At 39.2% G+C, this 16,457-nt stretch overlaps 1 protein-coding gene across 5 annotated transcripts in view; it reads right to left on the bottom strand.

Moving 5' to 3' along the window:
- Positions 1–16,457, bottom strand: part of ATP2C1 (ATPase secretory pathway Ca2+ transporting 1) — a 102,446-nt gene that overhangs the window by 19,287 nt on the left and 66,702 nt on the right. For all 5 annotated transcript variants that reach the window (XM_027086608.1, XM_027086605.1, XM_027086607.1 and 2 more), the window contains 7 exons: positions 14,728–14,852; positions 13,508–13,605; positions 10,318–10,413; positions 10,139–10,228; positions 8,225–8,329; positions 3,372–3,528; positions 215–385 (listed from right to left, as the gene is read on the bottom strand). In XM_027086608.1, coding sequence (XP_026942409.1) covers positions 215–385; positions 3,372–3,528; positions 8,225–8,329; positions 10,139–10,228; positions 10,318–10,413; positions 13,508–13,605; positions 14,728–14,852 — 842 coding nt within the window. The remainder of the gene's footprint in view (positions 1–214; positions 386–3,371; positions 3,529–8,224; positions 8,330–10,138; positions 10,229–10,317; positions 10,414–13,507; positions 13,606–14,727; positions 14,853–16,457) is intronic.

Genomic DNA, 16,457 nt, shown 5'->3' with positions numbered 1-16,457 from the left:
AATGCTTTAGTTATTTTCAACTAATAGTATTATTTTTTTAACTAAAATAAAATTTGGTCCACAATTTTATAGAGTATGAGCAAACAAAAGCATCAATCTTAACTGTATAACTCAGTATTATGTAAACACACTTCATGTCAAATGATTCACAAAACTATGCACTGCAGTAATTTAAGAAAAACTATGGAAAACAAAGGAAGCAGCCTAGTTATACCGATTGCAATTGCAGTCTCCTGTGAGTCCCCAGTAATCATTTTTATTGACACTCCCGAGGCAATGAGTGTTGTAACAGCTTCTTTCACACCAGTTCTAGGAGGATCAATGATTCCCACCAGGCCAAGGAACGTCAGTTGCCCCAATTCAGGACCAGAAGCCAAAGCAAGAACTTGGGAAATAATAATAAAATCCGAAAAAGAAAATGTGAATCACAAAACCATTAGAATTTACTTTACAAAAGCTGGAGACCACAACACTTCTCAGATAAATGACTTAAGACGACAATGTCATTGTGGTAATTACAAAAACTCTAAAAATCAGAATTATTACATGCAAAGATATTCTAGTTTAATGGTTCTCAATATGGGGTTGCTTTAACTTATTAAAAATTAAAAAGAATAAGACTAAAGAACTGTTAAGCAGAGAAGGCAAGTGAGGAGCAAATAAGAAATGTTTTCACATAGCAAACATGCAGCTCCTTTCAGCAGAAACTACTGACTCTTAAGAAAAATACAATTAATTATTTGGAAAACTACAGGTTTGTTGAGCTTTTTTTTAAAAAAAAAATTTTTTTAATAGATTTGTTTTATTTATTTATTGGCTGCGTTGGGTCTTCCGTGGCTGTGCACGGGCTTTCTCATGTTGCCGAGGGTTTCTCACTGCGGTGGCTTCTCTTGTTGCGGAACACACAGGCTCCACGCGCACGGGCTTCAGTAGTTGTGGCGCATGGGCTTAGCTGCTCCGCGGCATGTGGGATCTTCCCAGACCAGGGCTCGAACCTGTGTTCCCTGCATTGGCAGGCAGATTCTTAACCACTGTCCCACCAGGGAAGCCCCAGTTTGTTGAGCTTTAAAGTCAATTTTAAACAGTCACCTTTGAAGGTGGCTTCTCCTAATGTACCTTCATCTTTCCATCTTATAGGCCTCCAGAACAATTCAATAGCTTGAAGAGAAGGCTATATTAATTATATACAACATGTAATAATTTTGTACACAACAAACCCTGGGAGGTAAAGTTAATTTGTAAAGTGATTGTAAAACCACTAATACCAACAATAGTTTCTATTCTTTCACTCTTTCTGTAACATTAATAGGATTTTCTTATTTGTTACTTTGGTTCTCTTAAAACTATATAAATAATACCACCATACCATCATTTATAGTTAGTTTCCTGTCGTCCTCGGGAACTTAAGATATAGCACAAAGTACCGTTCATTTCCAAATACCATTTAGCTTTTTCTCAGAATTCTGGAACCTCTGGTAGCTACCTTATGAGCCAGAGGGATGTGCCTCCATCTGGAATATTATAAGACTGAACAACTTACCAAAGAAAACACACCAAAAAAAGCACACAAACTAAACATGTATCTTACAGGGAAACTGAAAAGTCCCAGAGAGATCACGGGAAGTATCCATTCTTATTCAAGCAGAAGGTATGAAGGATGAAATACATTTGGAAAACCATGGTTAGAGGCAAATGACTTCTGTTTTTCCAGTGTACGAGTCATACCTAACTATTTACGTAGATGTGAGCCCCAAACGCTTTCACTCTGGAGAGAATGAGCCACTTGACAGTCCCTAGTGTTGGAACAGAGGCAGATGGCAACAGAAGGGGGGCACTGAGTATCAATCTGTGTGTCAGCAAATCTTAAGAAAGGGACACCAGCTCCTGGCACTCTCAGTGAAGGGGTGGTATTAGCCCAGAGGTCAGTATCCTGTATTTATTTGTTTGCTTCTTTAGCACAAATGAAGATCTATTGTTACTGTTTGGGACAAAGATATGTAGACCTTTTCTGTGTGGAGGGCCCCCAACTTCCTCCTTTATATTTAAAACATAAAAACGAAACGTACTCCAATTTTTAAATTAACGACATGTATTTTAAGAAACTTAAGTTTTATAAAGTATAAAATAAGTTCATATCAAGTTAAACTTAAAATCTTTATTCATTTATTCTTTACTCTTCATTCGGTAACTTCAGCGGGAAGAGGAAAATGGAGCATAAGCAGAGAAGAGGAAAAGATATGAAGCAAGGGACAAATGCCCAGAATGTTTCCCAAAGCCCTGTGAAACAAAGACGTTCTCCTCCACCAAGTCTTGTCTATTTCACAATGTTACCACACCAAACCACACATACACAAAGCTCCACAATCTTTCAGATGAAGAGAATTAGTCAAAAAAAAGTGTGAAACGTCTGTTACAAAAATTGAGGAAAACAGGGAGCACATACCAGACCTTTAAGACTGTCTAAATGCAACCCAACTTTGAAACCCTTTTGCTGTGAGCTGCTAAGAATAACAAAACACTGCCCTCAAATGAAGCCACAAGAATACCTTTCTAAACCTATCTTCTTATAAGAGCAGAAGTCTTGTAAATTATACTTGTTTCCTGCTCCCAGGAACTGTGGTGCTTGACTTCCATTTTGTAAATAACAATAAAATTAAGGAAGCCAACTCTTCCAATTTCCTTGAGAAAGACTACATAAGTGCATGGGTGTGGGTGTGTGTATGTGTGTGTGTATTCCCCACAAGCCAGAAGGTAAAAACCAGGTACGGCCCCAAGCCCTGCTCTTCAACCCTACATACACACAATGTCCCTAGAAGAAGCGGCCGATGTGTGTGTGCACAGCAGACCCCCTTTCCCTGTCACTGTCCAGTCAGCAGCATTTCACAAGGCAGAGTCTGGGCACCTCTTTCCTCTCTGGTGATCGGCAAGGGAAGGAGTCAGCAGATGAGGAACAAGTAAGTAACCACCTCAGTTTAAAGAATTAGAGGCTTAAGTCTTTTAATATTTAGGAAAGTATTTTAGATTAACAAACAAGAGCCAGTGATAACATAAGGAAGGAGTAACACCACCTTACTTCTATCTATCCCTGTTCTCACAAGATAAACTTGTCTAAAATAAAATTTCTATCACCTGCTCAGAGACCACTGCAGGTCTGTAAGAACCAGAGATTTCATATTTTGCTACATTCCCAACTTTTTATGTTTTGGGAACATAGAAACAATTAGCCAACTAAAACCTAACACTTCAGAAATGGCAGGCTTCTACGAACCCTGGAATAGAGCTGTGCAGCTCAGAAGTGAAGCACGAATTCATCTGCAATTAAAAGAAGGCATTACCTCTTCACCTAGGGGACGGTGCTGAAATGGCCTTACCTCTGAGCCCTGCAGAGCCCATCTGGGCCTTCTCTTGTTGGTACAGATCTCTCTGCTGCTGGGTGAGTGTCAAGGTCTGCCCTTTGCTGTGATATGTAGTACAATACTTAATCACCTGTTCATAAGCACCCTTCATAAAACAAATCTCTGGTCTGTCCTAAGAAGAAAAAACACAGCAAATAAATTCAAGTTAATTTCAATTTGTATATATCTGCCATTGGAATCAAAAACAAGCGACATGCATTCCCATAATCCCCAGGGAAGTTACTCAAGCCTAAGGCTTTGAACAGCACTTGAACTCTGAAGATTAAAAGCTCACATGGGAGTTTTCTGCATCCTCTTTAGAACACAGCATCTACTCCACACCCTCAGCGCCACAGTGAAGGCAAGGCTACACTCAGCTCCACACTAGGCACTCTCAGCTCACGATGTAACAGGAAAGGGAAAAAGATCTAACGTCAGCCCACAAGCAATGGTTTAGGCTTTCTACTACTGCTATTATATGTATACACGTGACCCCATTTAATTCTCACAACCACCTTGTAATTATGGGTATTATCAGACATTTTATTTTTTACCCTAGCAAAGTAATAAACAAAAACTTACAATGAAAACCCACAGTCCCCTGCCTAAAACCTCCTCACCTCCAGTCCTACTCCACAGAGGCAAACCAATTTTATTTTATTTCTTTATAAATTTATTTATTTTTAATTTATTTTTTGGCTGGGTTGGGTCTTCGTTGCTGCGCATGGGCTTTCTCTAGTTGCGGCGAGCGGGGGCTACTCTTCGTTGCGGTGCGCCTGCTTCTCATTGCGGTGGCTTCTCTTGTTGTGGAGCACGGGCTCTAGGCGCGCGGGCTTCAGTAGTTGTGGCACGCAGGCTCAGTAGTTGTGGCACACGGGCTTAGCTGCTCCACGACATGTGGGATCTTCCCTGACCGGAGCTTGAACCCATGTCCCCTGCATTGGCAGGCGGATTCTTAACCACTGCGTCACCAGGGAAGCCCTTAATTATGTTTTTATTGCTACTTGTTCACTAAACAATTTTATACTCTGTCTACTGTGACAGGTGATCGTCTGGCCACCCCCACTATCTACTCCTTCTCCTCACTGTTATAATACATGCAGAGCAAAACTCACCAGTATTCTGCTCACTTTCTAATTCCTCACTGCTGAGCCAAGTGGCCACCAGAGCAGTTCACAAACTTCCCAGCTCTCCTTGGAGGCACACGGTAGAAATGTATTTCCCTGCACCTCTTACCACTCTGAAGTCAGATGTGATTTGCTTTGGCCAATAAACATGAGCAGTACTTGTGTCACTTCCAAATGGTAATTTAGGAACCAGTGCATAACGTGGTCCTCCTCTGCCTTGGTACGACAGTGTGAGCTCACACTGAGAGGAGCATCCATCTCTGTGGTCCCCAAGTGAGCAGTAACCAGATGTTACGGGGAAACAGGGAGCAGAAAGGTACGATGTTGTTTCCATGACCTACAGAAGCCAAATATATTTCTTCCTGTTCAAGTTTTACCTTTCATAAAGTTAATAATTGTCTCTTTTTTTATTTGCTTAGTTTTCTTTACACCTATTACTCATTATTCCCAAGCTCCTCCATGTCATATAAAGCCCTTCTCAATGTATTTTTCACATAATCCAATAAGTAGGTGAGCCATTACTCCCATATTATGACTGAGAACTCCCTCCTCGGGCTGTGCTCTCCCTTCCTTTTCCAGTGTGAGTTGGCTCATTTCCAGGCTTGCTGCATGACTGGCATCCAGGAGCTTCCCTTCACCCCTCTGCTGGTTAGAACTCACGAGGTTTTAAGTCTCCCTGTTCCTTGATTTATACCCTTACCTTGGAATAACACATCCATCAGTATCTAAGAAAAGCTGTGTGGGCTATACACTTTGAGGCTTGTTTGGAAACATTTTTATTTTACCCCCACATATGTAAGCTCAGCTGGGAAGAGATCGCCTCTCAGTTGAAGGCTTTCCTCCATCATCTTCCAGCCTCCAGTGTGCAGTGCTGCATTTGGAAAGTCCTAAACTTTGGTGTAGGACCTCCTCCCCCTTGCCCTTCCTCCCACCCCACAATCTCTGGAAGCTTTTAGAATGCTAAGTGCCCTCAAATTACTTGATCGTGGGCCTTGGTGTGTTTATTCTCTCACTCCCACCCCTCTGTAACATACACATTGTGCCGAGCAGCTGGTGGGCAATTTTATTCTAGAAGCTGAAGTTCTTCCTCTAGAAATTTTCCTGATGTTATTTGCTAAAATCTTCCCATTTTCTGTCACCACTATTAGGTGGATATTGGATCTCCTACATCAATTCTCTCATTTTTACACCTTACCTTTTGTATTGTCCACCTCTTTGACTTTTCTACTTTCTGACAGATTTCTTGACTTTATTTGAAAAACATTCTACTTAAAGTATCTTGTCATTTTTTATGGTCTTTGGAAATTTTCTTCAGCATCCAGCACTATCTTTGTTTCTGAGACCCTTTTCTCTGTTGGCTTGGTCTGTGTCTTTCATACTGAAGGCTTTCCCCAAGTATCTCGCAATCCTTGTCTGTCCATTTACATTCAAGACCAAAGCAAATAAAGGTCTAGAAACTCCATGGGCACTGCAGGGTTTATCAACTGGTAGCCCTCACAGTAGAGTGACAAGACGAAGACCAGGAGCAGGTAAACTCTACCAATGAACAAAGAGCTTATTTAGGACTACTCCATACTGTAGGGATCTCCCCAGGACCAGTCAGCTTCTCTAAAACTCTTCGATCTTCTGACTTGGAGAATGAGGATATGGGGATACCTACCTGCAAGCATTCTGAGAAAGTGGAGTTAGGACCTAGGACAACGGCTTGCCCTTAATCACCCTGTGTTTAGTCTTAAACCTTAATTCTGCCTTCCACTCTTGTCCCCAAGATGACATTTCTGGTCTGGCCTCAAGAAACAGAAAGGTAAGTGGGGGAGTTCTACTGGTTCCTTATTAGAATTTTAACCTGCTCTCGTCTTTTTAGCCACATGCCTTAGGCCCCACCTTCAAAGATACCTGTCCCCCTAAGTCTTTCCCATACTTCCTCTTTTTTAGTTCATCTTTTATTCGTTGGTTGTCATTTTGGTAGGTTCCAGGGAGAGAGCAGAGATAAATGCAGACTGTCGTGTTCAAATGAAAGTCCTCTAAAGACAAACTATTTGAGCCTGAGGCTGTTTTTTGTTTGTTTGTTTGTTTCTGGCTACATTGGTCTTCATTGCTGCCCGTGGGCTTTCTCTAGTTGCGGTGAGCAGGGGCTACTCTTCTTTGCAGTGTGCGGCTTCTCGTTGTGGTGGCTTCCCGTTGCAGAGCAGGGCTCTAGGCACGCGGGCTTCAGCAGTTGCAGCACGCAGGCTCAGCAGTTGTGGCACACAGGCTTAGCTGTTCCGCAGCATGTCGGATCTTCCCAGACCAGGGCTCAAACCCCTGTCCCCTGCATTAGCAGGCGGATTCTTAACCACTGTGCCACCAGGGAAGTCCCGTGGGGCTGTTTTTAAACTGGTACATTTTTCATATCTGTGCCAGGCTGACCTCTTCTAGATCCTGAGTCAGGTCAGCGGGTTTGGGTTTTGTTAGTTAAATCTGTTGATTCTGTTTTCTAAGAGAAACTCTTCAAGTCAGCAAATGGAAAGAATAATCACACCCTTTCTATACTTATATCCCGCCACTCCCTACCCCTACTCCCAACTGAAAAGAGTCAATGTACAACTTTGGTGAGGTTAGATTCAAAATTGCTGAAGTCAAATCTTCGAACTTTACATGAGCCACATTATCTTGAAGTAGTGTGTGATCATATATAAAATGTAAAGAAATACACCTTGCAAATAAACTCATATACATATTCTTGCTATGTAACTATATAGACAAGGGACATCAGCTAAAAATTACCTAACTCTGATGCAATTTTTGAAAGCTTTACATTACAAGGTTTAAAGTAACAGGCATTTTATTTTTATAGTTTTGTTTTCAACTGTATCCCTTCCCTGAAGTTTATAAAAGTTCCTTTAAAGACTAAACAGAAATCTTTTTTCCCCTCATCATCAGAGTTCCTGGCACAAGTTCAATGTTGAGCAATTTAAAACCAATGTTTCCTACTTATTATGGGCAAGGGAGAATCCTCTCACTACTTCCCATCTACAGAGATGTAACTGGTTTCTAATGTTTGCTCACAGGTAAAAACACATAACCGTTTATTAATTCCTAATAAAGAAAATGTAAAAACAGCTATATATTTTTAAGGCCAAAGTAAGTGTAAGCATCAAGCTGGTAATAGCAACTATGAGTGATATGATTATACACTGTAGATAACTATTGTACATAACTCTTACTGCACTGTGTAAAAATTTCTAAAGCACCCAGAGATAAGGTAGTAGCTTGAAATATCAGTGCATTTCGTTTTGTCAGTTTGTAAGCTGGATCAACTAACATGAATTATACACATTTGGTAACCATGTTTCCACAAAATAATGTAGTTTTTGTTCAGCCTGAAGACAAGACATTCTTCAGTGGAAAAACACAGACAGCAGAAACCTGTCATCAAGAACAAAAAAGATGTCGAAAGGCTTATGTCACAATCTCCAGGAGACTGAGACCAGGCTCCAGCTCATTTGAGCTGTTTGCTCACGCAGCAAAACTGACATGTCTATGCATAAATTCAAAGAGAACATGAAAACAACCAGGGATGAGTGTACTATGAATCACACACACTTCAGAGCTGGTCTGTGTTATGCTCAATGACTGCTTAAATCTAAAGGTGGATAATAAATGAAAAACAGTAATCTAGTTAAACAACACAGAGTAAGTTTTCTATAAATGGAAGGATACCTGCTGTGTTCGGTGCACACACTTAACAGCCATCCACTTCTGCTCAGAGCTAAAAGGGTATTCAGCTTTTCTGATATAATCCTGTTGAAGTCCATCAAGACCCATCTACATGGCACAAAAGGGAAGTTAATTCTCACCAACACGTGACTACTTTTTCCTTTAACAAAGAAACAAGGGTCACAACTTTGTAGGGAGGCTGGCTAGAGATACCTGGATTATTTTTCAAACAGCTGTGTTCCATCTATACCTCCCATATTTCTCTGAACAGCAGCACACATGTTCAACATGAAAGCCTAGGTGTTTGATAAAGTCTAGGGCATGCTATTGAACTACATACAGAGCAAAACTTTAACACTGACTATATTAAAATCTCAACTGGCTCAAACTCTGGAAGGAAGCAGGATAACAAATAAAGGTGCCCAGCCAATACATACTTTATAATCAACAGAAGCTTCAGATTCAACTCCTCGCTTCTCTGGGATTCGAATTTACCCTGCCGGCTGCTGCCATGCTACTCCCTTTCGCCCCACCCCTTGACATGCCAACTACTACCAATGCCATGTAGCTCTTCTCCTTCCTTACCCTTTGCATTTCCCACCAAATATTCAAAAATATTCTTTAAACTATTCAAAAACCTGGCTTATTGCTTTTACTGTCTACTGAAACATGTTCAGACTCTCCTTCCTAGCTTTCAAAAATCCTCCAGTAACCCACTACACAGCCTACCTAACCACCCTCGGAGCCACTCAAACTGTTCATTTCATCCGGGTTAACCAAATTCATAAGCCATAATCCAGTCCATGCTTTTTTATTTCTCTGTGCTTTTATTCTTGCTCTTTCCCTAGCTTATCCCCCCACCCCCATCTAAATCCTTCCTCCCCTTCAAAGTCCAGGTCCCAAGTCCAAATGTGCACTCTTCTTACATACGGCTCGACTCCCTACCTAAATTGTGAGGTCCCCACCCATAAAGAGGCGGTTTCACACACTTTGTTTCTCAAAGAGAGAAAGTTAAATATAACACAATAAATACCTGTTATTTAACTTCGGACATCTTTTAAAAAGCTATACTATGCTGTTTTAGTTACAAGGAGAACAAATGATAAAGGAATGAGACTTTCTGTTAAGGAAACAGAAATAATGTATATATTATAGAAATACCAATTTTACTTTATCAAGTTAAATGTTACAACAACCTACCTTTCTATATTGAATCTCAATTCAAGCAACCTCATTTAGAGGCATCCTGTTTTATATAAGTCTCAAAGTTTCCTAAGACTGCTCTTAAAAGTAGTTTTATTTTTGTTATGGGAATGCCAGGTTGGACTTTTAGGTTTCTCATTTAATCAACTGTAGGACTTAGAAGAGGAGATCAATTGGGACAGATAAAAGGGTCACTGAGGGCAGCACCCCTTCTCCCCAACACAAACGCTAACTCTACACTCACTGTAAGAAATTGATAATGAGGAAGGGGAAGGAAAGGAAATGGAAGACTGGAAAAAGTAAAGCTGACTTCTCATGCTGGCCTTAATACCTTCATGTGGAAATACTAAAGAATGCTGCCTCTTACGCATTTGAAAATAGGCATTTATCAGCAATTACACACATTTATACAGCTTTTCACACTACACTCTGAGTATTATGGAAGACAAGAATATTACTTCATAAGAACAAAACTGTCACTGGTCATTAGTTTGTATGCTGCATGTAGGAGATATAAAGTTATAGTGAAAAACCTCTATGCTCTGTATTTCCAGGAAGAATAAAATTGGTTCCCAAAAGGCAATAAAAACTATGAAATAATGTGAATCTTCTTCACTCTACACCTAAAAGCCAGTAATACTGAAATTTATGGCTTCACATTCTCTTGTGAGGGTGATATTTTCACATGTCAAAGAAGAGAGACCAGGCACATACCTTCATTGCAAGAGCAATTAAGGCTCCTTCTGTTGGTTTCCCCATTAGAGTGTTGTTTCTAATTACAGCATCATTGCACACACAGCCCGCCTAAGAGAAATACACATAAACTATGAATCCATCACTGCATCCTAAGTCATTATGAAGAGAGCCACTTTCTTAGAGAATGCAATATTTACCTCGACAATTCTGCTAACAGATGGGTTATAGAATCCATGAACAACATCACCATCAACAATCACTTCCCCAAATGGATTGTAGCCAACTCCAGTAACCTAAGGAATGTAGAGTCAATAATACCAGCAGACAGTGACAATACTTACGAAAACCAAAAGCTATGAGTTGCGTTCATTTCATTTTATACATCATGACACTGTTAGTGTGTACACCTAGAAAAGCATTTAAATTTGTCTGAAACAACATTAATAAAAGAATATAGATAGTAATTTTCACCACAATGGTAAACCTACAGTTAATTATACTAATAATTAACTACTAATTATGCTAATTAATCATTATAATGCATAGTATATTGTAAATAGAAACACGTAATTGTTAATATAATTAATATAACCTTATATTTCCTCTACTTACAATATACTATAGAAAGGATAAATAAACCATGAAAATCTCTATATATAAAGAGTGAGCTTAAATTTATATAACATTACATTTATGTAACACTACAATTTGCAAAGAATTCAAATCTATTACCACATCTAACATTCATGACAAACCTGTGACCTAGACAAAAGTAGAATTCTTTTTGCAAATATGCAGGCTCATAGACAAGTGATTTACCCTAGCACTTACAAACTACTTTAACATAGTATATATTACATGCAAATTTTTAAAATCAGAGACAAGTCAGATACTTATCCTATACAGCTAGAACAAACCAAGCCAAAGAAAAGTTAAATATCACAATAAAAATAGGACAGTTTAGAGGAATTAACAAACAGTTAATGTTTGACATATAAAATTATGGGCTTAAAACAAAAGAGAAACCTATATCTTACCTTTCATACCTGGACCATATAATATAAGCACATGTAACCCCAATGACCCTTCTGAGTCATCCAGAAAAGGCACATTCAACATAGCACTGGGTATCCTTAACCAAATCTAACACCGTAAATATCAATAGTCTCATTTTAAGACCTAGTAAAATGGAATTAAATAGACTTAAGTACAACTTCTGTCAATTTGTGAAATGCTTCCTTTGCTCAGACAATTGGCTATAAATACATTTTAAAATACTGTTCCCATCATCAATAGTGTTAATGAAAATTCCAGCCAGAAATCCCACAAGGTCCAATACCAATCCAGAGATTGGAACGTGTGCACATACACTGACATGCACTTCAGGGGCTGCCAGTGTATAATTTTTAAAGTAGATTAATTCATCCATTCATTTATTCTTTCAGAAAGTATTTACTAGTATGAGGCAGACCCTGTGCTGGGCAACAGAGATCCTGCTCTATTATATTGGGTTGGCCGAAAGGTTCAGTTTTTTCCCTAAGATGGCTCTAGGAGCACTTAGTTGTCTTTAACTTCATTCAATACAATTTTGTTAGATTGTATGTGACAGCTGTTATACCAGTGTGCATTTAAAATAAGGCTTATTAAAATTGGTGAATTTTTGTGTAGCCATTTTAATACTGAAGATTGAAGGAAAAAAGCAACATTTTCAGTATATCATGCCTTATTATTTCAAGAAAGGTAAAAACGCAACCGAAATGCAAAAAAAAATTGTGCAGTGTATGGAGAAGGTGCTGTGACTGATTGAATGTGTCAAAAGTGGTTTGCAAAATTTCGTGCTGGAGATTTTTCGCTGGACGATGCTCCACGGTCGGGTAGACCAGTTGAAGTTGACAGTGATCAAGTCGAGACATTAATTGAGAACAATCAACATTATACCACGCGAGAGATAGCCGACATACTCAAAACATCCAAGTCAAGCGTTGAAAATCATTTGCACCAGCTTGGTTATGTTGATTGCCTTGATGTTTGGGTTCCACACAGGTTAAGCGAAAAAAATCTTCTTGACCGTATTTTCACAGGTGATTCTCTACTTATAATGAAAATGTTTCATTTTTAAAACAAATTGTGACAGGCAACAAAAAGTGGATACTGTACAACAGGGTGGAATGGAAGAGATTGTGGGGCAAGTGAAATGAACCACCACCAACCACACCAAAGGCCGCTTCATCCAAAGAAAGTGATGTTGTATATATGGTGGGATTGGAAGGGAGTCCTCTACCATGAGCTCCTTCCGGAAAACCAAACGATTAATTCCAACAAGTACTGCTCCCAATTAGACCAACTGAAAGCAGCACTTGACGAAAAGTGTCCAGAATTAGTCAACAGAAAACGCATAATCTTCCATCAGGATAATGCAAGACCTCATGTTTCTTTGATGACCAGGCAAAAACTGTTACAGCTTGGCTGGGAAGTTCTGATTCATCTGCCATATTCACCAGACATTGTACCTTCGGATTTCCATTTATTAAGGTCTTTACAAAATTATATTAATGGAAAAAATCTCAATTCCCTGGAAGACTGTAAAAGGCACATGGGACAGTTCTTTGCTCAAAAGGTAAAAAGTTTTAGGAAGATGGAATTATGAAGTTGCCTGAAAAATGGCAGAAGGTAGTGGAGCAAAAGGGTGAATACGTTGTTCAATAAAGTTCTTGGTGAAAATGAAAAATGTGTCTTTTATTTTTACTTAATAACCAAAGGCACTTTTTGGCCAACCCAATACTTACATGGGAAGAGGGACAGAGGATTTCACCTGAACTAAGAGGTATGGAACTATGAAAAGGGGTAACACAGGGTGAGTTCTGGGTGGTCAGCAAAGCTTTTCTGAAGAAATGGGTTGGAAATGAGGTGCAAAGGTTGAAGAGGCATTAGACTGTCCTAAGTAGTGACAACAGCAGCAAAGGTCCTTCAGTAGGAGGAATTCTGTCACACTGAAAGAACCATAAAGTCAATGTATTTGGTGTATGGCGAGCAAAGGAGAGATACAGGCTGAGGAAGGAAACAAGCGACAGAACACGTAGGGCTGTGAGCAGCCCCATTTCAGGACCCTGGTCACAATGCGAAGCCCCTGAAACATCTTCATTTAGGCATCCAGAGTCTGGTAATAGATGGATGTAGGGGAGACAGACGGAGAGGTGTCGAGGGGGATCAATGTTTCTGGACTGCACAACTGGAGCGGGATCAAGACTTGGGAGAATCACATGGGACAGAAAATGTTCAGCTGCTAACTTGCAGCCCTTCTAAAGACACTAGAATGGTTAGGAACGCTAAACACCAAAACTTCTGAAAGGGAAATCTGCTGTTAAAAAAAAAAAGTCTATAGAGTACCTCAGCACGCAGGCCATCCGAAGTAAATACGTGGGTAACAGTCATTTCATTCTTCGTCAGGGTCCCAGTTTTATCTGAACAAATCACATTACAGCAGCCTAAAGAATAAATCACTACAAGTCACCAAGAGTCAGGGAAAAATGTAAGTTCACATTAAAAACAAATCAAAGATTCTGGAAGCCTGCCCTGCTTCTATGAAATTTTGTACAAATCAAGCTCATGGATAATTTTAGGTTGTTTTCTCTCCTGTGCTTACTTCATCATGAGGTATGAACAGTTTTAATTAGATACTGATAAATGCTGACTTTTTCTTTATTTCCAGTTGAATTTCTACAAAGCTACCTGATAACAGCTTTATGTAGTGACTTTTCATGTAGTGAAAACTAGTGACATTTTCTAGAAAGTTTCAAGGTTACCTTAATATAAACCCATATAATATAAACCCATATAATTTTTTCAGCCATTATTTTAAGGAATTTTTGCCTTCTCAATATTAAAATGCGAACTAGAAGTTAAATTCAACATTTCTGAATTCCTAAATAAAAAGAAGTTTCATAACATAAAGTTACCACAATTTTCATATCACACATAAAATTGTTACAGCAATATAATTACTGTATGCTTACTGTTCTTAATAAATGCAACTCAAGAATGACATTTTAGGATCTATAATTATCAATTATCTTCCTTGAGATGTCAAAAGAAAACATTTCTCTGTCACTCTATGGTTTCATTTGTTACTTTTTTTTTTTTTACATGATTTAAGCATTAGAACAGTCCATGATGCAGAAAGATTTAAAGCTCCCCGACCCAAGTAATATGAATTTTTAATGACCTTTTTTGGTTGTTAAAACCATACTCAACATTGCGACAAGCCAGACACCACCATGTAAACCTCTAAGACAGGGGTCCCCAACCCCTAGGCCACAGACCAGTACCGGCCCAGGGCCTGTTAAGAACGGGGCCACACAGCAGGAGGTGAGCAGTGGGTGAACGAGCGAAGCTTCATCTGCTGCTCTTCATCACTTCCCATCGCTTGCGTTACCGCCTGAACCACCACCAACCTCCCCCCGTCTGTGGAAAAACTGTCTTTCGTGAAATTGGTCCCTGGTGCCAAAAAGGCTGGGGACTGCTCTAAGACAAAAGCTGTAAAACCCAAAGACCCCTGTTGATGTAAACTATCATGTCAATGAATAAGCATGCTCTAACCAGAGACTTACCCAGAGTTTCAACAATAGGTAGTTTTTTCACAATGGCCCTTTTCTTCACCATTCTCATAACACCAAGGGCTAGAGTCACTGTGACCACAATGGGAAGACCTTCAGGAATTGCTGCTACAGCCAAACTGTAACCAGTAAAGATATAGCATTGAAGTATAAATTCAGTAGTACCCATAGCAATAATTTCAATTGGCTGTTACTTAAAGCAGAGGTTAAAAATGTAAAATTGTTGTTGTCAAACCCAAAAAAGGTCTCAAAATGAGGGAAAACTGATTAACATTTATTGGACACCTACTAGCTACCAGGTTAAGCACAGTGGTTAAAGAATATAGGTTCTGACATCAGACTGCCTAGATTTGTACCCCCAGCTTCAATTTTCACCTGTGTGACCTCAAGCTATTATGCCTCCACCTCTGTAGTTTAGTTTCTCATCTATAAATATAGATAATAACAGGTGTTCAGACAAAAACTTGTACATGAATGTTCATAGCAGCATTATTCACAATAGCCAAAAGATGGAAAGAGCCCAAATTTTCATCAACTGATGAATGGGAAACTGTGGTGTGCCCATACAAGGGAGTACTATTCAGCCATAAAAAAGAATGAAGTACTGATTCATGCTACGAATGGAAAAACCTTGAAAACATCATGCTAACTGAAAGCAGCAGGACACATGTTGCATGATTTCACTTATATGAGATATCAAGAATAAGCAGATCCAAAGAGACAAAAGGCAGTTTAGTGGTCGCCAGATGGTAGGGAGAGGGAAGAATGGGGAATGACTGAAAATGGGCCCAGGGTTTTCTTTTGGGGGTGATGAGAAAGTTCTGACACTAGATGGTGGTGATGGTGGTAACATTATGAATGTATTTAACTTCACTGAACTGTATACTTTAAAATGGAAAATTTTATGGTATGTGCATTTTATCACAACAAAAAAAATAATTACTTCACTATTTCCCTTCGTAATACTAAAAAAGAAAAACCACCTCAAATTAAATCTCTACTTTTGTCCCATTCCATATCTCCTGATTCTGCTACAGATAAGGACAGGTGCATGCCTATCCTTCATTCTAACAATGCTCCCTGAACTCCCTCTACTGCCCAGTTTCTACAATATAATCTAGATCCAATGGACCTTTACATTTAAATCATTTTACAAATGATTTACAGAGGAATAAAATGGATTGTGAAAAACTTCAATAGAAATTTTCATTTGAATTTTAACCCCAAACTATATTCCTGGATTTGAAAGTATATATATCTGAATGGACAATGCCCTTTGAATGCAACTGCTCAACTGTCATGAATAAACGTGGAACATATTCACCTTTTAAAACAGTGATTTCAAATTCAAAAACCATTTCTAACAAGTTTTAGCTTTATCAATTCTGGTTCTTCTTTTTGCATTTGTCTCTTCAAAATGCAACACTTCTGGAAATGTTAATGGTCCATAACTTTTAGGACAGTCATCTTCTCAGTAATACAATACTGCATGACAAATTCCTTGCTGTAGAATGACTAACTATAAGAGAATGCCTGTCCTTCCCCTTTCATCCTTAAAAATAAACAGTTCAGGGAATTCCCTGGCAGTCCACTGGTTAGGACTCAGCGCTTTCACTGCCAAAGGCCAGGGTCAGGGAACTGGTCAGGGAACTAAGTCCCTGGTCAGGGAACTAAGATCCCACAAGCCATACAGCACAGGCAAAAAAATAAAAATAAAAACCCAG

The sequence above is a fragment of the Aethalodelphis obliquidens genome, unplaced genomic scaffold (genome assembly GCF_003676395.1).
Source record: "Aethalodelphis obliquidens isolate GAN/ISIS:26980383/991018 unplaced genomic scaffold, ASM367639v1 scaffold56, whole genome shotgun sequence".
NCBI lineage: Eukaryota > Metazoa > Chordata > Mammalia > Artiodactyla > Delphinidae > Aethalodelphis > Aethalodelphis obliquidens.
The sequence above is the reverse complement of the archived record's forward strand: the minus strand, read 5'-3'. Positions and strand labels throughout refer to the sequence as shown.